This window comes from Narcine bancroftii, chromosome 1, assembly GCF_036971445.1.
Source record: "Narcine bancroftii isolate sNarBan1 chromosome 1, sNarBan1.hap1, whole genome shotgun sequence".
NCBI lineage: Eukaryota > Metazoa > Chordata > Chondrichthyes > Torpediniformes > Narcinidae > Narcine > Narcine bancroftii.
This window is the reverse complement of record NC_091469.1, coordinates 413,710,410-413,733,209: the sequence shown is the minus strand read 5'-3', so window position 1 is coordinate 413,733,209 and position 22,800 is coordinate 413,710,410. Positions and strand designations below refer to the sequence as shown.

Here is a 22,800-nt window from a genome sequence, read left to right as displayed (position 1 = left end):
TGTTCTCCAAGCTGATGATTTTGGCCTCACCATCAACCCGGCCAAGTGCCAATTTGGCCAAGAGTCTATCGACTTACTGGGGACATCAGATAGATCATCACAGGGCCAAACTGTTGCCAGCGAAGGTGGAAGCTATCCGTGCTTTCCCAATGCCTTCAACAGTGAAAGGGCTACAGGAGTTTGCAGGTATGCCAACTTCTATCACCGGTTCATACCTGCATCATGAGCCCACTCTTTCCCCTCATGTCCGGGCTCAATAAAAAGTTACAATGAACCCAAGATGCCACCAAGGCCTTCCAGGCCACTAAGAATGCTCTAGCCAATGGTGCCCTCCTCGTGCACACCAGGATGAACACCCCGACTGCCCTCACCACAGATGCCTCCAACACAGTGGTCAGGGGTGTACTTGAGCAACTCATTGATGGACATTGGCAGCCGCTGACTCTTTTTTAGTAAACATCTCAGGCCACCAGAGCTCAAGTAAAGTGCCTTTGACAGAAAACTGTTACCATATGCCTGGCAATTCAGCACTTTTGTTACTTCCTGGAGGGCAGGAAGTTCAAAATTTACACAAACCACAAACCCCTTACATTTACCTTCCATAAGGTATCTGACCCATGGTCAGCCAGGCAACAGCAGCACCTGCCCTACATCTCTGAATATACTACGGACAGTGAGCATATAGCCAATAAATCAAACGTAGTGGCCGATGCCCTATCCTGGCCGGCTGTCTCGGCAGTGCACAACCATAACCCTGGCATCAAATGTATGGCCCTAGCTGATGCGCAGCAAACAGACCCTGACATTCCAGCGTACCAGACAGTGCTCACCAGCTTACACCTGGAGGACTTCCAGATTGCCCCCAGCAATCGCACGCTGCTCTGTGACACTTCGACGGGTAAATCTTGCCCTGTTGTTCCAGCCGCATGGAGGAGGCGAGTGTTCAACTCAGTCCATAACTTGGTTTACCCTGCCAAGAGGACTTCTGTTAAGGTGGTGGCGAGTAGGTACATCTGGCACAGCCTCCACAAAGAGGTCACGCCATGGGCCAGAACTTGTACTCAATGTCAGTCATCCAAAGTTCAGATCCAGACCAAGGCCCCCCCCGATCCCCCCCCCCCCATCCCACAACAACATTTAAGCCCGTACATCACCAGTTCAGCCACGTACACATTGACATTGTGGGGTCCCTACTTGTGTCGAGAGGCGCACACAACCTCCTCACACTGGTCAACCAGTGACCAGATGGCCTGAGGTGGTGCCTCTTTCAGAGGCTTCAACTGAGGCACGCGCACCAGCCCTACTCAACACTTGGGTAGCGTGTTTTGGGGTCCCCGAATTCCTCACTTCAGACAGGGGGCCCGGTTCACTTCTAGTCTGTGAACTGCCTTAACCCATGCCCTGGGGACCCAACTCCACCACACCATGGTGTTTCACCCGCAGGCCAATGGGTTGGTGGAGAGGTTCCACAGACACCTCAAGGTGGCTTTAATGTCAAGGATGACTGGACCTAACTGGGTTGATGAGCTTCCCTGGGTCCTGTTGGGAATTCAAGCTGCACCCAAGGAGGACATCCTCCACTAATTTGCTCTATGGCACAACCCTGGTCATACCGGGCAAATTTGTAATGACCCCTGAGGACTTGGGGGAGCCCCCAACGACTACTCTGTTTCACGAGCACCTAGGCACCCTGGCCCCCACCAAGCCCAGCCCCACACATATATCCCCAAGTACTTGGCCGATTGTAAATACATATTTGTTCGGCACAGGGCACACCAGCCACCTCTCCAGAGACATTATGAGGGGCCATACCGTCTCATACGAAACAACGACTCCACCTATGTTCTGGACATTAATGGCAGGGAGACTTTTACCATCAACCAGGTGAAACTGCCCTACTGGACTCTGATCAGCCCTTCACCCATCTGACCCCACAGCTCAAGGGTCGGCCTCCTAAGTACTCTGCCCCAATTACTGGTTCTGAGAGGGGGAAGGTCGTGTAGCAGCCCACCCCTTGGGCCAACACCAGAAATGGCCATCAAATGCAGCAACCAGCAAGACCTCACATGGGCTGAGACACCCATTTCCATAGGCCACAGGTGGAACGGTGAAACTGGCCAACCACTGCCGGTTGCAGGGGGCCCAATCAGGGCCCGGATGCTGGAACCGACCAGTTGATGGCCAGCCCGCTCAAGACACGCCTGATGGTGACGCAGCCGAGCTCACTATAAAAGGCTTCTGAATAAACTCAATGTCAAATACACTCTACCAGTGTGTGTGTCTTCTTTCCTCTGCAAGTTTCAAGCTGCAGCCCAGGAGCTATAACTATGAGCTATAACCTGGCTATAGCAGTAGCGACCCTGCTACAGTACAATCTATTTAAATGTTAATATCAGAATTAGCAAAATAAACTAAATAAACAAAATTAAATTAAAAAAACCCACATAATTATTAGATCAATTAACCCTTCAATTAACAAAAAAGAGAGAAGAAAAATCATTCAGAGAGAAAGAAAAACTTCAAAATAAAGAAAACTTCAAACACAGAGTATTAACTCATATTGGACTTGAAGTTTAAACGGAGTCAGTCAGAACTTTGCTAGCATCCTCCACTGAGTCTAAGAAATTCTTGCGGCCCTTTTCCATAGTGATCCTCAGATGAGCTGGGTACAACAGTCAATTGATGTATAGCCTAGCTGTACACCTCTGTAGTTTTTCCACATTTCCATGACTTCAGGGCAGAAATCTTTAATGAATCTAATGAGTTGACCCAGATAGTTCAGATTTCTGTTGCGGCGGGCTTCACAGATAACACACTCGTTTTCTTGGAAGTAATGAAAACGAAGAATTACCGAACATGGACGATTTTCCGAGGTAAGCTTTGGAATCAATGACCAGTGCGCTCGATCAAGCACAGGCTCAATAACAAAGAACTCTTCTCCAAACACCTCCATAAGTAATTTAGAGAAAAAGTCAGTTAACCGGCCTTTCTCAGAATCTTTCTATGAGCCCAAATTTCAGATATTTAGATGTCAGCTCCTACTCTCCAAGTCGACTAGCCTCGAGATTAACTTGAAATTGCTTGCAGCCATTTCTTAACAACAAGTTTCTAACTTCTCAATTCGGATATTAACAAATATCAAGTCCACAGCATCCAAATTATCTTCATTTGCTGAAATTGATTGTAGAACCTTTTCAAGCTTTGAATCAATCTCTTGATGGTGTTTTTTCATAGCTGCAGTAACTTCTTTTGTTATCTCCCCTGATTCTTTTTTCATCACGTCTGAGATGAGGTCTGAAGTCAGAGGGACTGCTCATTCTTTACCATTTTTCGCTCCCTTCACACCTCTAGTCGTTGTCATTTTCAGAAACAATTATATTAAATATTGAAGGAACAAGCTTTAAGACACTTTGGATTTTTTTTAAAATTAGTTGAATGAGTGGGAAATGTTTGAAAGTTGACAGGAGCTCTCAACTACTGTCCCCTACACTATGTAGTTGTCTGCCAGAAGTCCATGAATGTTCATAATCATCATTACAAAGATTGTCTTGACTTATATAAGAACTAGTCTACATTAAATATCATCTGCTAGATTTGGGTCCATTTCTATTGCATCTTGCCAATATTGTGAACAATTTATCTTCAAAAATGGGCAGAAGCGAGAGATAGAGAGAGAGTGACTCACTCACTTACTCTTGGCTCCCTTGCAAAATCTTGCCCCTCTCACCTTAAACCTGTGCTCTGGGAGCATAGACCCAGTCTATCTAACCTCTCCCTATATCTCAAAGCCTCAGTCCCGGCAACATCCTGGTGAATCACTTCTGTGCCTCTTCCAATTTATTGATGTCCTTCCCATAGATGGGCAGCTAGAACTCTTTTAAGTAGAGTCTCATCAACGCCCTGTATAACTGAATCATAAGGAGAGGGGGAGAAAGCAGTACATTTCAATTGTGGATTTACTTGGTTGAGAGGTTAAAACATCCAGCCTTTAGAATCTTATTAAGGTTCTTAAAGGTTTTGATTTCCTAATGATTCTGTACATCTGTTTAACATGATGACAAAATTAATGATATTTTTCCCCTCAGTTTTCATCTGGATTTTCAATTTTCAATCAGTGCATAAAATCTAGCTATGATTTACCAAGTCAATTTAGATTAATTTATTTTGTCTTAGAAAGGCACTTAATTTCAATATATGTGATCATCCTTTTACAATTTCTTACTTGTGGGTCACCACAAACAGGTGTTTTATTGACATTGTGGGGTTTTTCTCAACTATTTTGTCTTTACATTGGAGATTCTTTACCTTTAAAGTATCAATCCTAAAGAGAGAGAATAGAGAGGATACAAGAGAATACAAGAGATTCCAAAAGATGTTACAGAAGGGCAGCTGAGTGTGTCTTAGGGTAGCATCCGTTAAGGATGATGTCAGTTGAGGTTGAGTTCATTTTTTTTTGGAATCCTGAGTATCTCAAATTTGTACATGGCCAGCTTTGAACCCAAGATCCTCAAATGATCATTTAGGCAGTACAATAAATTCAGCAAAGTTGTGGTTGTAAATCTTCATTGCTTGGAGGAACTCTAGAAGGTGCAGACAAATGCATGAAGCAGTGATAATTTCTTCCCTGAAATAGAATATAAATGTTGAATGTGCAAAATATTCATCAAAAGCTGGAGAAGGGCAGTGGCAAAAATGGACAGTTACCAGAGTCAAATACAGTTTTATTCATTTAATTCACATGCAACTGTTTCTGCTTTGCTGAATCTGAAACTCTCCTCAGTTGGAAATGCAACAAACGTCATCCAAACAAAAGCTAGACTCAAGAAGAAATGGACCAATTTGACTGTGAAAAATATACTATGAAGTTTATCTAACCCCTACTCCTGCATGGACTTTTTAAAGATGAAAATGTTGAGGAGAAGGTAATTTATTGATATTAAAGATTTACAGAAATTATGAGGCAGAAATTTTATGATTTTTATGTGGTGAAAATAGTGGTATCAAAATCTCAGTGCTTATTTGTTTCTTCTTTGGTACTCATTGCTTTTAGATTAACAAATTACTCATAGGTTAACTATATTCCAGCAATCTAGCTGTAGCTGAACAGTAGCAATGCTTTTTACTAGTGTTTATCCAAAGATTCGTTAAAATCATACACTAGACTTTATTTCTTTAGAAATTACTGTGCAAACAAATGTTTAACTGAACTTGATATAGATTTGTCAGACATAGGAAAGATTAAAACATGGTTTAGGGTTTCACCTCATGAAAAAGTTAAACTGGTATAATCGCCTGATTCCTTTAGTTTAGCCACTCTTTACCTTAGAGTACCTCAAAACCAACAGATGTCAGATTTGATCGCTTTAAAGTCTTATTGCCTGACTCTCGTTGTACAACGATTATCTTTAAAAAGAATGTTCACATAAGATTTATATAAAATTGTGCTAATCTATCAATATACTCCATGTTAAGCCTTGCAGTTTTTGTAATGTTTACCTGTGGAGTGTTTCCTTATCTTTCCAAGTTCTTAATGGAACCAAGTTCCAATTCCTGTTACTCAAACTGAATTTCCTATATAATACAAGGTCACACATTTATAAAATAGATTCCTTTCCAGATTTTTTCCAGTGAATTTTGCAGACCTTGCAACTGATTAAATATTAAAACGGAATTTATGTTTATATGAAACCAGTAATATTTCAATTGTTTTTAATTTGGTAAAATGAATTTATCTTTATCTGCTAACGGTCTACTGGGAGCTACTTAATATAATCATCATTGTTGAGCTAACTTGCCATAAGGCTAATACTCTGAAATAATCAATACAGCTCATGAAATTTTACAAGTCTTAGAATGCAGTCAGCAGTGTTATTGATTTTTGTAATTTTATTCCCAACCATTAAATCTCCTTACCCATTATTTCTTAAATTAAAATGAAATGAATTGTTTTTAACCATTCTATTGATTATCAGTTTAATAAACTGTGAGACTCTTAAAATAATTAGTTACTATACTCAATTGCATATACTTTAATACACTTAAAACAATGAATACACTTAATAATAATGATTAAAGTTATGGTTGCATAATTACAAAGACAAGCTGGCCAATTTAAAAATAAATGGCTTCCAATGTTTTAATTACGTTACCTCATTAACATCAATAAATTAACATAAAACATTTCATATATTTTCCACATACACTTTGCATTGATTCTTTGGTTTGGGAAATTAGAATAGTTCTAAGATTTTATTTGATGGTGGATTAGACAGTTTTGTTTCAGTTTGAGTTTGCTGTCTGATAATAGTCTACCTGTCTATGCATTTGTCTGTCATGGAAAATGGACCCTATCACAGATTAATCCTTTTGGCTTTAGCTTTGGCTGTCATCCATCTGCTTCCTTATTTGTATAATTATCAAAGGGGAGTGTTGCGTGTTGCATGTACCTGTATATAAATTGCATTTTGGCTTTTAGAGTGATATGCAATGCCCACAAAATGTACAACTTTGATATTTTGAAATTTATATCTATTTTCCACAATAATACTTCATAAGATAATTGATCTAAGTTTATTTTGTAAGTGCCATAAAATCTTGCAGAAATCTCAGTAAAATGAATTACTGCATGCAAGATATGTATGAGACACAAGTAACAATCAACGATGATTATTACATGCAGCCACCAGATTGTTGCATGTATAGAGAGGACAATCAGGTTTATAGCTATTATAATGTTCTGGGTCCTCAAGGGAACATTTACATGGACCAGACCTGGTTTGTGAATCAGCCTCCCAGTTTCCTTGGAAACGAGTTCAAGAACGAGTATTGTAACATAAATTCAAGTATGAATTGCTTCGACCAGGCTGAATATTTTAGTGATGGAAAAGATGTTTTTTGTCAAGAAGAATCACCATCGTTCTCTCCGAGAAAAGGTATAGTTCATTGTTAGATCTATTTTTAATCTTCTAATTTGACCATTATGAATTTGTCTCTGAATTGATGTAGTTGTTGATTGTTTTGATGTTTGTGGGGATTTATCGATGCATGATATCCAAGTTTATGCTTATGTTCAGAAACTATTTGAATGTGAAATTATGAAGAAATTACTTCCTTTGAATTTGAATGCAGGTATGAAAGTAAAAACTCTCAAGTTGGCAAAATAGTGTTAAGGCTTTTGCAGTATTATGCTTTAAAATTACTTGACATTTGTATCAGTCTAACCGATCAAAATTTCATTCATAAATTTTACTTAGTACTGAAAATATTGCAAATATAGCTTTAATTTAGGACAATGGCACAACCTTTTTCAATACAAAAAATGCCCCTAAATTCATCAGGATCTTTGTACTCCACAATGTAATTTACTGACCAAAGGTAAATCAATATATTTTATTTAATTTGGCAGGAAGTAATAGCTGAAAATATGATTCCATACTGTGAAAACTAAGCATCATTCCTTATCCATTGAAGTTATTTCTAGCTCAATGCATGTTTGCACCAATCTTTCTGATTTTTTAAAATAAGATTAAAAGAAGGAAGTGGCTCTTCAAACAAGGAAATGATGTGGGGGGGGAACCCACAGATATAACAGAAAATATCAAACCTCTTAAAGACCAGAGTGGTCATCCCTAAATAGAGCTAAAAGAGATGGAGAGATATTAAATGTTTTTTTTTGCACTTGTATTCACTCAGGAGATGGATACAAGGTCTATAGAGTAAGGCAAAACAGCAATGGTCATGGACCCAATACAGATTACAGAGGAGATTGGTGCATAAAGGTGGATAAATCCCCAGAGTCTGACAAAATATTATCTCGGAACTTGGGAGAGGCTAGTACATAAATTTCAGGGACCCAAGCAGAGATATTTAAAGCATCCTTTGCAATGGGTGAGAAAAGATTGGAGGATAGCTAATGTTGTTCCATTGTTTGAGAAAGGCTTTAAGAATAAATCCAGGTAATTATAGGCCACTATGCCTGATATCAGTTATCATAAGGTATCTTAGAGATTGGATATATAAGTATTTAGATAGAAAGGGACAGGTTAGGGGTAGTTAACATAGCTTTCTACATGGAAGGTCATGTTTAACCAATTTTATAGAGTTTTTCCAGGATATTATGATGAAGGTTGATGAAGATAAGACAATGAATGCTGCCTACATGGACTAGTAAAGACTTGGACAAGGTCCCATATGGGATGTTGGTCAGGAAGGTTCAGTTGCTCAGGACGAGGTAGAAAAATGAATTAGACATTGGGAGACACCGGAGGCTAGAAACCTGTGACTAGATCAGTGCTGAGTTCAATTTTGCTTGTCATCCATATCAATCATCTGGATGATAATTTGGTAAATTGGATCAGCAAGTTTGCAAATGACACTAAGATTGGACAGCGAGGAAGGCTTTCAAAGCTTACAGAGGGATCTGAATAAACTGGCAGATGGAACAATGCAGACAAGTGTGAGGTGTGGGATTTTGGGGCAAGAAGCAACATAGGACTTGCACAATAAACATTAGGGCACTGTGGAGTGTGGTAGAATAGTGGGATCTGGGATTTTGGATACATAATTCCCTGAAAGTGGCATTACAGGTAAATCGGGTCATTAAAGGAAGCTTTTGGCACATTGGCCTTCATAAAACAAAGTAATGAGCACAGGAGTTGAGATGTTATGTTGAAGTTGTACAAGATATTTGTGAGGACAAATTTGGAATATTTTGTGCCTATTTTGTCAGCTATATATGGGAAAGATATCAATAAAATTGGAAGAGAAAATTTACAAGATTGTTGTTGGGACTTGAAGATCTGAGTTATGGGGAAAGGTTGAATAAGTTAGGACTTTATTCCCTGGAGCATCAGAATATGAAGGAAGATTTGATAGAGATTAACAAAATTATGAGGGGTATAGATAGGGTAAATGCAAGCAGGCTTTTTCCACTGAAGTTGGCTGAGGCACGAACTAGAGGACATGGGTTAAGTATAACTGCATAGATGGGAGGGGGAGGGAGGGCTAAGGTCTGAGTGCAGGTCGATGGAACTGTGTGGAAAATAGTTTGGTGTGGACTAGATGGTTTGAAGGGCTGGTTTCGGTGCTGCATTACTCCATGGTTCCATGGTTTCTATGAAAATTTGTAGTGCCAATTTGCAACATTAAAAGTTCTTTTAAGAAATCAAACTAAATTTAAAAAATATTGATTTATTTAGCAAAGCAGTATGAAATAGTTCTCCCAAATCCAAATGGTGAGGTGGGGATTTGTAACCTGGAGGACTCACAAGTTGGGCACTGACAAAAATAGTGTCAAATAAAATTTTGCAGTAGAGTGAGATGTGCTGAAAGCCAGAATTAAAAAGAAATCAGCCATAAAGTGTCCTGGCCAGTATTGTAAGAGTGCTCTGGGGGCTTTTCTAGATTTGGAAAGCCTATTTTTTATTGGATGAATTTGGCTTCAGAGAATTAAGAGTCATTATAGATAAAAGCAGTATTTGGTACAAAGGGGCACCTCAAATGGAAGATAAAATTCAAAGAAGATGTGGAAGTTCTATTAAAATTGAGAATTTTAAAATAGAAAAAGAAAAGGTCCATTTCTATTTAATTTTCTGTTTGTATTTATCTAGAATCATACACGAAAAGTGCAACTTTTTCTCAAAAAAGTAGCTGTAAGTGCTTTAGTTAGTTAACTCTAACAATTTTGTAAAAATTAGCATGAAATTGTCATTAGAAAATTAATCCCATGCAATTGCCCTCAAAGAGAGAAACTGCTGCACAACTCCAGCGATGCAGGTTTCATCCTGAACTTCAAATGTTGTCTCCGTGATGTTTGCACATTCTGGCTTTGGATTTCCTCCCAAGTCCCAAAAACATGCATGTTGCTAAGTGCATAGCCACAGCAAATCATCCTGAGAATGTTTTAAGTGGTACAATCTGAGAAAGTAGGGAGAATAAAATGGGTGGATAAATATTCATACATACTCTTGTTAGGATAAGATTATATTTGGTTATGATCCCAAGGGAAATTAGCACACTGGAATTTCCAGTCTAGGCTTGTGCAAGGACAGTTGGACTAGGTGAGATTATATTCTGTTATAAACTGGCATCTTTGGGGAAAGAGAAGAACTGATGGATGAGATATCTACTCAGTGGTCCAATAGGGGTGGAGGATTAGATCCGGCGGTTGGTGAAAAGTAAAAAGTTGTAGAGAAACAAATAAATAATGGGATGATTTTGCTCTCTTTTTTTTTGTTGGCTACCAAATGCTCTTGAATTGATTGGCAAACTCAGAGTCAAAGTAGAATTCATAGTGGAAAAAATGGGCAAAATTTTGGAAAACTGACACATTCTGTGATTCCCCACATCCCATTATTCCTGGAGAAGTATTTGATTTTGAAATGTTAACATTTATTTTTTTCTACAGATGATTCCAGATCTAAATATTGCAGAATTTTTTATTGTTATTGATATTAAATCAAGGAAATTGTGAACCCATTTTCCAAAAATGACAGACTCTCCACCACCTAAATGCTTGCCCTCTATTGAAAGGTTACATGTTGACCATAGTTTATTCATATGCATTCTTGGTAGATTTGAGTGATCTAATTTTAGTTATTGAAATTTAGTAGGGAATTTTGGATTATTTCTCTTTGTGTCATTCTGAAGGTTACATACCAAGTTATCTGGACAAAGATGAACTTTGTGTTGTATGTGGTGATAAGGCCACGGGCTATCATTATCGTTGCATTACCTGTGAAGGATGTAAGGTAAGGACTACAGCAGTTGCGAATGATGTAAAAACATTCTCAGACCTCAATGTGTTTTCCTACCACAATGTTTCATTGTCACTACTCTCTGCAGAAAGATTCCCATTAAGTCTTCTCTCATGCCAACTCTCCAACCATCCTTACTTCTCATGTCATCATTCAAGAGATTCATGTCCAATTTGTTAGCTATGTTTTTGATTTTACTCATGAGTCATGACCAGATATAAAAGCAAGTGTAAAATTATGAAATGCTTTCTCAGATGGAAGTAATTGCCAAAGGACATTGTCAGAGTATTACTGCAATTCAGTTTGAATCTATTCCTTCTACCTTGTAAAAATGACCTCAATCAGGGTCATAACTGACATCCTTTGTGACCTTCCTGTATATTATCCCTTTGTCCTGTGATGCCTTTTGATAACATCCAAATGTCAAAAGACATATGAACAGATATATCAAACAGATAAGTGAGCCAAAGGGCTATTTTCGTGCTGTATTGCTCTATGACTCTTTTTTTTAAAAAAACACTCATAGCATTAGACTCAGAAAAGGCAGAGAAAATGAAAAACATCCAGCTGCTGCACTGAAGACATGAGATCCAGAACTGGCTGCAGCTCAAATTAAATTATTGCACAGCACTAATGACTAACCAACCATGAGGAATATTACCCATGTTTACAGAAAGGTGAGATGAGAGTTCCTAATGTTGACATCAAGATCACATCAAGGAGGACTGGCAAAATGAATGTCAATGAGCATTAGGGAAAAAACACTAAATGGTTGGGGATGGGTGGATCATAATCTATATTAAGGTAGATCAATATTATTGTTGGAGTTCTTTTGGCCCAACCTTTGGACATCATTGCAGGGATTCCTCATGCCCTTGTCATAGACCTAACCATTTTGAACTCATGGAGAATTTGCAGATGGAATGACTGCAAGGCGATGCAGTTTGGGAAGTCACATTGGGTGGAACACACAGTAAATAGTAGGGCATTAAGAAATGCTGGTGAAAAGAGAGATCTAGGAGTCCAGGTTTAAAATTCCCTGGAAGTAACAACATAGGTCGAAAAGGTGATGAAGCAAGCATATGGCATGCTGTCTTTACAGGTCAGGGCATAGAATTTAGAAGTTGGAGCAATTTTTTTAACTTTCTGAAACACTGTTCAAGCTGCCCTTGGAGTATTCTGTATAGTTCTGGTTGCCACATTTCAGGAAGGAAATTATTGTGCTGGAGAGAATGCAGAGTATATTCAACAGAATACCACTTTACATTCCATCTTGGCATCATCATTGACCTTCAATTTCCAATAGCTTCCCCCCTTGTTTTCTCAACCAACCGCCTTGATTTTCCCCTCTTTAGCCTTATTCCTCCTCTTTCCCCTCCCTTGCCCTTGCCACCTGCCTGTCATCTACACCTTCCTTTAACTCCCCACCCCGTTCCCTTTCTCCTATCAGAGTGCATTTTCTTCAGCCTTTTGCCTCCTCCTCCTATCTCCTCTTAGTTTCTTATTCTTTTTCTATTTCCCATCCCACATTTATTCACTTATCACCTGCCAACCTGTGATCCTCGCCCTCCCGATTTTATTTGGGCCTCTTCCCATTTTTTGCTATTCCTGATGAAGGATTTCGGCCCAAAACATTGACTATCTACTGCCTTCCATGGATGCTAATTCACTTGCCTAGTTCCTCCAGCATTTTCTGTGTTGTATCCAACCCATGACAACATCTACTAAGAAATGAAAGGGAACACTTGCCATCCACAAGTTTCCATCCAAGTAAAAGAAAATGTAATTTTCCTTCATTATTACTAGGTCTAAATTCTGGAGCTCCATGCCAAATAGCACCATGGGAGTATCTTCACCAAAAGGAGTGCAATGAATCAAGAAGGTTGCTCACTGCTACTTTCCCAAGGATTGTAATGAATGGCAAATAAATGCGAGTCTTGAAGACAATGCTCAGCTCCCAAAAAATAAAATAACCTCTTATTATGGGATTATTGCATAGGAAAGGTTATGGGATGTTAGCAAGCTTCAATATTTTGGTGTAATGTCGCTAATAATGTATTCAGGGAAAGCTTGGTCTTTTTATTTTAGGGCTTTTTCAGGAGAACCATACAGAAAAACCTTCACCCAACTTACAGCTGTAAACACGAAGGAAAATGCATCATCGACAAAGTAACAAGGAATCAATGTCAAGAATGCCGTTTCAAAAAGTGCATTGCTGTTGGCATGGCAACTGACTGTAAGAAAGTTTTCCATCGCTCCTTCATCTATTTGCTGTTTTTCTATTTATTTTTAAATTAACATTCCCTCTAAAGCTTTTACTCACCACTCTACAGTTGTTTGTTTTGGGTACTTTTAAAAAATTTGGATTCTCTCTTGTCCACTATGAGATTGAAAATGGACAATAACCCCAGAAGCAGAAAGATTGACTTGATTAGTATATGTCCTGAAAATTGTGACATTGCCATGATTTGTACTGAAAATTTTGACATAGGCACATAGTGTACATGATTGCAAATTTTATGGTTGAAATATACTTTTGTGGAAAAAGTGAGATAGTATTTCAGGTAATTCAGGGATTCAGAAACTTTTCAGTCTCCTGTGCCTCTTTAGTACTTTCTTTAACTTCATGTTTCTGCCATTCAAAATTAGAATTTTATCCATAAAAACCTGGTGGTATTACACTGAAGATATACCAAGGCTCCAACATAGAAGTTCACCAGTACTGCACCATCTGCTCAACATTTGGAAGAAGATTCATGTAGAAAGGAAAAAATCAAATTACCAACTACCAAAATTATTATTGACGCAAAATCAACTAATCCCTTTCACAACAGATAACCTTTACTTTAGAGAATGGGAGAGAAAAGGGATCAAAAGAATAGAAAATTGTTTTTTGGGAAATAATTTATTTACCAAATATTGTATAACTCATGGTACAATGTTTGCATACCACCAACTGAAAACCTACTTGAAGGACAAATTGGGAAGCAGGCTGAGGTTACCAGGAGGAAGCAGCATTGAATATGTGATTACAGACACAATGATAATTAAAAGATTTATAACAAACATGTACATCAACCTGCAAGAGAAAGAGAACAATGAAATAAGCTGTAAACCCAAACAAAAGTGGGAACAAGATCTAAACATAAAGATAAAAAATGAAAAATGAGAAAAGCTATGCTCCGGAACTATGAGAAATACAATAAACACAAGGTTACACATGATACAATATAATTGGTTACACAGGCTATACACCACACCCTAAAAGTTAAATAAATGTGACCCAACAGTATCAGATAGATGTTTTCACTGTAAGAAGGAAGCGGGAACAACAGTACATGCAATTTGGGCACGTGAGAAAGTGGAAAAGTTTTGGGAAGATCTAAATCAGGTATTAAATAAAATCACAAAAAATAACATACCAAAAAATCCAGAGATCTTTCTTCTAAGTAATATAAGAAGTAAAGAAATAGGCCTCAAACTGGATGAAGCGCAAAAAAGATTTATTACGATAGCCTTAGCTGTAGCAAAAAAAATGTATAATGTCAACCTGGAAATCAGAAGAGAGCCTGAGAGTACAGCAATGGTACATGGAAATGAATAAATGTATTCCATTGGAAAAAATAACATATAATCTAAAAAATAAAGTCACAGTATTCAAAAAAATTTGGGAACTGTACATAGAACACAACAGGGAGGGCCTACCACGGACCTCCACCCCTTGAAATGATAGAATGAGAAGAAGACGAAATGAACTGACTCAGTGTGTAAAAGTAGATGACACAATTTTCTTGTTTATTTTCATTGTGTGATGACATTGTTTAATGGCTTTATTGTATTGTATATGTTGAACATTTAATGGGTGGGGACGGGTGTGGGAAGGAGGGAGGGAAGGTAGGGGGGAAAAGGGGAGAAAATGACACTGTGTATATTCAAGAGGGAAATGTTTGTGTGTATTTTGATTAATATGGTTCATAGTGTGAAAATTTTTTTTTAATTTAAAAAAGATATACCAAGGCAATTGTGGAGTTACAGCAATGTGGATGTTAGCGAAGAAAACATGTTAAAATGACATTAGTGACATTATTGCAGCAGTCACATTAATGTGATAACAATAGGAGAGGTGATGATGGTGGGAAACCTGGTAATTTTGATACTTCCTTTTTGTGTGTAATTAGTGGTGCTGGATGATGGCAAACGGCTAGCAAAACGTAAATTAATAGAAGAGAACAGAGAGAAGAGGCGTCGAGATGAGCTGACAAAAACACTTATTCACAAACCCGAACCAACAGAAGAGGAATGGGAACTTATACGAGCAGTTACAGAGGCTCATGTGACAACCAATGCTCAAGGAGACCATTGGAAAAAGAAACGAAAATTTCTGGCAAGTTCCTTGGCAATAGGCGAAAAATTAGGCACCGTGCATTCACTCATTGACTTATGTTGTATTATGCCTCTCTATGTTTTATAATGTTTTGATAGTACTCCACCTTCACCAATAGTTCGCATAAAGATAGTTTCTCCAGATGGAAAAAATGGGTATTGCCATTGACAAATATTCTTCACTGTTCAGAGGTTTAAATGCAGTTCCAATAAAATAAGTATGTGTTTTCATTTATGCAATGGATATAATAATTGCAGAAAGAAGACCGGGAGAGATTGACAATTGACATTTCAATATAGCTTGAAAGCAAGTGCTAAAATAAGCCAAATGCTAAACATAGAGAGCATGGGATTGGCATGAATTGTGTTTCCAGATGACCTAGAACATAGAACATTACAGCACAGTTCAGGCCCTTTGGATCAACCTATATTTATTTCTTCCTCCTGACCCTCTATTTTTATTTCATCCATGTGCCTATCTAAGAGTCTCTTCAATGCCCCAAATATTTGAGCCTCAGACCACCCCTGGGAATGCATTGCAGGCATTTTTTAAAAATCTAACCCTGATGTCTCTTCTAAACTTTCTTTCCTTCTCTTTGTACACATGTCCTCTGGTGTTTGTTATTTCTGCCCTGGGAAAAAGACATTTGCTGTTCATCTTTTCTATGCCTCGCAGAATCTTGTAGACTTCTATTAAGTCAGCACTCATTCTTCTTTTCTCCAAGGAGAAAAGTCCTAGTTCTGCTAACTTTGCCTCATAAGACTTATTTTCCAATCCAGCAACATCCTGGTAAATCTCCTCTGCACCCTCTCCATAATTTCCACATCCTTCCTATAATGAGGTGACCAGAACTGAACATAATATCCTTAAGTGTGATCTCAGCAGAGATTTGTAGAGTTGCAACGTGACCTCTTGACTCTTGAAATGAATCCCCCCACTAATGAAGCCCAAAGTCCCATAGGCCTTCATAAAAATCCTATCAATCTGCGCACCATCCTTTGAGATATATGGATGTTCACGCCAAGGTCCCTCTGTTCCTGCACACTGTTAAGTATCCTACCATTAACCATGTACTCTGCCTTTAAGTTTGACCTTCAAAAATGCATTACCTCACACTTATCTGAATTAAACTCAATCTGCCACTTTTCCACCCAACTCTGCAATGTTCAACAATATCCACAATTCTTCCAACCTTTGTATCATTCACAAACTTACTGACCCATCCTTCTGCTTCTTAATCTATGGCATTAATACAAGCCAATTTTTAATTCACACAGCAAGGTTCCATGTATCCCATGCCTCTTTCTGAACAACTCTTGCAAGGGGGAACTTGTCAAATGCCTTGCTAAAATCCTTATCTACAACATCTACTGCCCTACCTTAATCAATTGCTTTTGTAACTTCTTCAAAACAATTAATTAGCCTCTTGAGGCACGACCTTCCCCTCACAATGCCAGATTGACTATCCATGATAAGACTGTAATCTCCCAATGCTCATAAATCCTGACCTTAAGAATCCTCTCCAATGGTTTGCACATGGGCTATAATTCCCAGGATTTTCTCTATTACCTTTTTTTAACAAGGTGACCATGTTTTACCATTCTCCAATCCTCCAGCGCCTCCGCTTTGGCCAGGTAGGATGTATAAATCATAGCCAATCCCCCAGCTATCTCTTCCCTCCCTTCCCACAGCAACCTGGGATATGTTGCATCTGGCCCTGGGGAATTACCAATCTCAATATTTTTTAGAATATCCAGCACTTCCTCTTTCCTAGTCAACATTGTACAGCACATAGCCTCGCTTTCACAGTCACCTGTGACATTACACAGACTCGTGACTGCCTGATTAAAGAAATTTTTCCTCATCTCTGTTTTAAATTGACTCCCTTTTATCCTGAAATTATGCCCTCTTGTCCTAGAATTACCTAGCATGGGAAACATCCTTGCCACATCTAATCTGTCCACACCTTTTGGCATTCAAAATGCCTCTATGAGGTCCCTCCCACCAATCCTTCACTACTCCAATGAGTACAATCCAACAGCGACAATTATTCTTCATATACTAAGCCTTTCATTCCTGGTATCATTCTCGTAAATCTTCTTTGAACCCTCTCCAAAGCCAGCATGTCTTTTCTCAAACACTGTACTCGAAGTGAGGTCTCACCAATGCTTTATAGTGTCTCAACATTACATCCCTGCTCTTGTATGCTATCCCTCTAGAAATGAATGCTAACATTGAATTCACCTTCTTCACTATTGACTCAGCCTGGAAGTCAAACTTTAAGGTATCCTGCACGAAGACTCCCTTTGCACCTTGGAATTTTGAATTTTTTCCCCATCTAAATAATAGTCGGCCCATCTATTTCTTCTCCGAAAGTCATGAACATACACTTTCCAACATTCTATGTCATTTGCCATCTCTTTGCCCATTCCTCTAAAACATCTAAGTCTCTCTGCAACCTTTCAGTATCCTCAGCACCACCTCCCCTACCACCGATTTTGGCATTACCTGCAAAGCCATTTATTCCATAATCCAAATAATTTATATACAACAAAAAATGAAGTGTCCCTATCATCAATCCCTGTGGAACACCACTGATAACTGGTAGTTAACCAGAGTAAGATCCCTTTATTTCTTTGATTCTATGTTTCCTGCTGATCAGCCAATGCTCTAACCATGCGAGTATTCTTCCTATAATTCTGTGGGCTCTCATCTTGTTTAGCAGCCTTATGTATGGCACCAAGTCGAAGGCCTTTTGAAAGTCCAAATACACAACATCCACTGCATCTCCCCATCGATCCTCCTTGTGATCTCTTCAAAAAATTGCAATAGGTGTGTCAGGCATTGATTTTCCTTTAAAGAAACTGAGCTGACTTGGGCCTATCTTTTCATGGATCTCCAGGTATTCCGTAATCTCATCCTTAACCATCGACTCCAACAGCTGCCCAGTCACCGATGTCAGGCCAATAGAACTATAATTTCCATTCTCCTGCCTGGCTCCCTTCTTAAACAACAGAGTGACATTCACAATCCTGCAGCCCACCAGGACCATGCCAGACTCTATTGATTCCTGGAAGATTATTACCAATACCCCTACAATATTTATAGCTATCTCCTTCAGAACCTGAGAGTGCATTCCATACAGTCCAGGAGGCTTATCTACCCTTAGATCATTTAGCTTCCCAAGTACCTTCTGTCTTGTGATCTTGACAACACTTGCTTCACTTCCAAGAGCCATGAGAGTCTGGTATGCTACTAAAGTCTTTTACGATACAAAATATTCATTCATTTCCTCTGCCTTCTCCTTGTTTCCTGTTACAATTTTTCCAGTGTCATTTTCTATTGGTCCTATGTCTACTTTGATAACTCTTCTACTATTTATATATTTTAAAATCTTTTAGTAGCCTCTTTGATATTACTTGCTAACCTTCTTTCATTATTCATCCTTTCCTTCAAAATGCCCTATCACAGAGTTGTGAATCTGTGCAAGTCACACAAAGAAATAAAGCAGCAGATTTACTTGTAATTGCAGTTGAATTGGACATCTTCAATGAATGAACACAAGTATTTTGACCTAAACCCTGGTTTGCTAGCCAGATGTGCATACTCCCAACAATACCACTGCATGAGGTATTGTAAAAGATGTCCATCAAGGTTCATTTACTTCTCCCAGGTTGTGGGGGAACTAGAGGGTTTTTCCAGTGTTTCAATTCCAACTTTTAAACAAAGGGACCCAGAATTCTTAGAGGAATTAGCGGATAATATGTTACCTTTGATAAACTGATAAGTTTAAAATTGAATGCAGATCTTTTTTTTCCCTAACTGTTGCAATGAAAAAGCTTAGTTATATTGATAAGTAGAAAAGCACATATGAATTTGCACAAGTTTTCACGTGTGTCATTGCGATCATTTCCCAGCCTGAAGAAATTGGGCAAGCGCCAATAATGAATGCACCTGAAGGGAGCAAAGTGGACCTGGAAGCTTTCAGTGAGTTCACGAGAATTATCACACCCGCAATTACAAGGGTGGTTGATTTTGCCAAAAAACTACCAATATTCTGTGAGGTAGGATTCTCACTTCTTATACTGTATACTTTTTTGATGCAATAGTGGAATCTTCCTTCCTGTCATTGGAAAAGCTCACTACCTATTGATACATTATTTGAAGTTATCAATGTTTAATGTGAGTTTATTGTCAAATACATAAATACAATGTACAGATACACCAAAAATATCACTTGCTGCAGCCAAACAGATGTGTAAGATGCACCAACAACAATAGAAAAAAAGTAAATTACTACAAATGGAAGACAGAAAAAAGATAATAAATATCAAATGATAGATAAATATTCATAGTTTCAGTTAGTTCAAGGAAAAAACTGACGTTTTGGTAGTGCAGACAGACTTTAGATGGTCCTGGGCTAGTTTATAGTAATTCAGGGTTAGTGTAGCAAGGGTAGATTCAAGAACCTGAGAGCTGTTGGATAAAATCTGTTCTTGAACCTAGAAGTGCTGGTCTTCAGCACTGAAGGTAGTAGCAAGAAGAGGTTGTGACCAGAGTGATGAGGGTCCTTTACGATGTTGGGTGCCCTCTTGAGGCAGTGCCTCTTATAGATGTTTTCAATGGATAAGAGGTCAATATCCATGATGTACGTGGCTAAATTTCTTATTTTCTGTAGCCTTTCTACATTCCTGGGCACTTGAATTACCAAGCAAGGTTGTGATGCAACTAGTCAGTAGACTTTTCATAGTACACGTATAGATCAAAGGTGTATTCGATTACATGCCAAATCTCCTCAGGCTCAGAAGGTAGAGGCATTGGTTTCCCTTCTTCACAGTTGGTACACCAGTGCTGGCTTCAAGAGAAGTCTTCTGAAATATGGATTCTCAGGAACTTGAAGGTACTAACCCTCCTCACCACTATCCCATCAATGAAGACAGGTGCTTTATTACTCAGCCTCCATTTCCTAAAATCCACAATGATGTTCATAACTACAACTGGTATTTATGTATTGCTCTTAGCATGGAAAAGTGTACCGTGGTGATCCAGACCAAGCCAAAATAAGAGATGGAAGACTTGACTCACATTTGATAAGATAAAGATTTTAAGGAAGTCCTAAAACAGAATAAAGAGTATTTTGTTTTAGCTTTTAAATGCAACTGATAACATCAATGTGTCCTTAAAATATTAATGGTTTCTAAGATTATTTTCACCTATTCATCAAAGGGGGAAATTTGTATTCATCAGCTGAAATAGTGCAAGTTCACAATGGTCCAGCCAAAGCAAAGCCATCACTGAATTGTAGCAGGTAATTTCGCTGCTTTAGAGGTCCAATGACACCTGTTGAATCCTGCCCTCGATGCTGTTCATTTGGAGATAACATTCTCTCTATGATTGCATGAGTTTCCATTGGGGTGCTCCAGTTTCTTCATATCCTTATACATCCCATACAAGTGCAGGTTGGAAAGTTAATTGGTCTCTTTAAATTACCGAAAGTTGATGTGAATGTGGGGAGAATATGTTAAAGAGAAAAATAGTGGAGGGATGGGATCAAACCAGCATACATGAGACCCAGGAGGCCAACTGGCTCATCAAATGCGTCAAGAAAATAGGGAAAGCCTCTATTTTATGCTCTGTTTTCGTGTGAATGTTGCTGGCAAACAACTCCTTTTCTTGCTGCAACTCAACATTAGCAGCAAGGCAAAAAGTCCGTCAACACCCAAATCAGATGGGATGAAAGGTCATTGTTTGCAGTGTTAACTGCTTCCCTCCATTGAAGCCGCCTCACCTAGTAAATATCCCCATCATTTCTTATTTTATTTCATATTTTCAACATCTGCCTTTCTTTACTTTTAGGCACAAATTGAAGCTTGCTGTTAGTTGTGCTATAAATATCAGCTTTAAAAGAAAAGCAATGATGGATAAAAAAGAATGAATTAAACTATGCCAAAAATACACAGCTTTAAAAGGTGAAAACAACTATCTAGGTCCAAGTGGCTATTTTCCTGCTGCACATGCAACTGAATTATTTTTTAGGTTCCTTAATATCCAGACTAAATTATTTTTTAGGTTCCTTAATATCCAGACTAAATTATTTTTTAGGTTCCTTAATATCCAGACTAAATTATTTTTTAGGTTCCTTAATATCCAGACTAATTGAGTTGTTTTGTTCTTGATCTACATCATCCAGATTTACCAGTAAAGAGAACTGGGGTATTTAGGAGAAATCTGCATGAAAATAAATTTGGGGAAAACTCCTTAGTAACCATGAAGCCACCAGATTGTCATAGAAATCATCCAGTTCATCAGTATCCTACAAGAAAAGGTGCTAACCCAGTTTGGTTGACCAGAGTTGATGATTTCACATTTTTGCACCCATTTACATTCTCAATATCCCCTTGAGGTCTCTCAGCATTGTCTTCATGGCCCATAATACCAGCGAGCTTTATATGGTCCACAAACCTCAATATATTATCATTGATAGTGGATGGTAAACTGCTGGGATCAAGCATCCTTCCCTCTAGCGAACCACTGGTCACAGGCTGCCCACCCAAAAATGATAAAGGGATGAAGCCAGTTTGCCATGGGGTTAAATTGTGGATAAGAACATCTGGGAAGTCACCTAATAATGTCGTTAAAGAAGGAGAATGTGAACAAAAGCTATAAATGAAAACAATCAAGAAAATGAGAATGCAACAAAAGAACATTGTAGGATGCAGGACAGACCCAGCAAACTGCAGACGCTGTGATTGTAGTAAAATCACGCAGTAAGTGTCGAAGGAACTCAGCCAGTCTCACAGTGTCCATAGGAGGTAAAGATATGTATATTACCAACGCTTCGGGCCTGAGCCCATCTATAAGCCAAAAGCAGGCAGGAGTCTGAATAAAGACTGGGAGAGAAAGGGAGAAGAATGGGAGGGAGAGGAGTCCAGATCAACAGACAAAAGGTGTTAATTGAATATAATAAGAAGAAAGGGGAGAATTGATTTTGCCTCTGTGAAAGGAGACAAAGGGAAAAGGGAAGAGAAAGAGCTCAAGACAGAGAGAGAGAGAGAGAGAGAGAGAGAGAGAGAGAGAACCAGGAGCCAGGGGGAAAAATATGGAGTGGGAGGGAGAGTTTTAACAAAAACCAGAGAAGTTGATGATTTCAAGACTGCCCCTCATCCTCAATTTGGATACTCAGACCATTATCCATCCTGCTAACACCAGCATACAGACCACTGACAAATTGGATTAAATCAGTTTGTAGGGAGATCAGGACGTGGCCATGGGGGGTACAACAGGGCTACTGGACTGCTTTGAGACCACAGACTGAAGGTGTTACAGGGAGACAGCCAACTACAATGGCTACATAAACATCAATGAGTACATGAGCTCACTGACTGGCTATATGAGCAAGTGCATCGAGGATGAGATGGAGACACAATGTTACACAATCAGTGCTAACTAGAAACTATGGTTAGACGCAGAGGTCTGTGCACTTCTCAGAGCTTGAGATGCTGCCTTCAGGACAGGAGACAAGTTGGCACTAAGGTCAGCCAGGGCTGAATTCTCCTGTGCAATGAAGAAGGCAAAGTGTGATACACACAGAGGATCTATAGTCAGCTGTGTGACACCGGTGACACAAGGCGCATGTGGCAAGGGATGATAAGTATAATAGAT

The 22,800-nt window shown here is 38.8% G+C and overlaps 1 protein-coding gene across 6 annotated transcripts in view; it reads left to right on the top strand.

The window, feature by feature from the left end:
* The window catches only part of thrb (thyroid hormone receptor beta), a 207,788-nt gene that overhangs the window by 170,433 nt on the left and 14,555 nt on the right, over positions 1-22,800 (top strand). For 5 of the 6 annotated variants that reach the window (XM_069913995.1, XM_069913999.1, XM_069913994.1 and 2 more), the window contains 4 exons: positions 10,648-10,748; positions 12,843-12,990; positions 14,933-15,138; positions 19,056-19,202. In XM_069913995.1, coding sequence (XP_069770096.1) covers positions 10,648-10,748; positions 12,843-12,990; positions 14,933-15,138; positions 19,056-19,202 — 602 coding nt within the window. Of the gene's footprint in view, positions 1-10,647; positions 10,749-11,196; positions 11,432-12,842; positions 12,991-14,932; positions 15,139-19,055; positions 19,203-22,800 lie in introns of those variants that run through there. The other variant, XM_069914000.1, reaches the window with a different exon arrangement.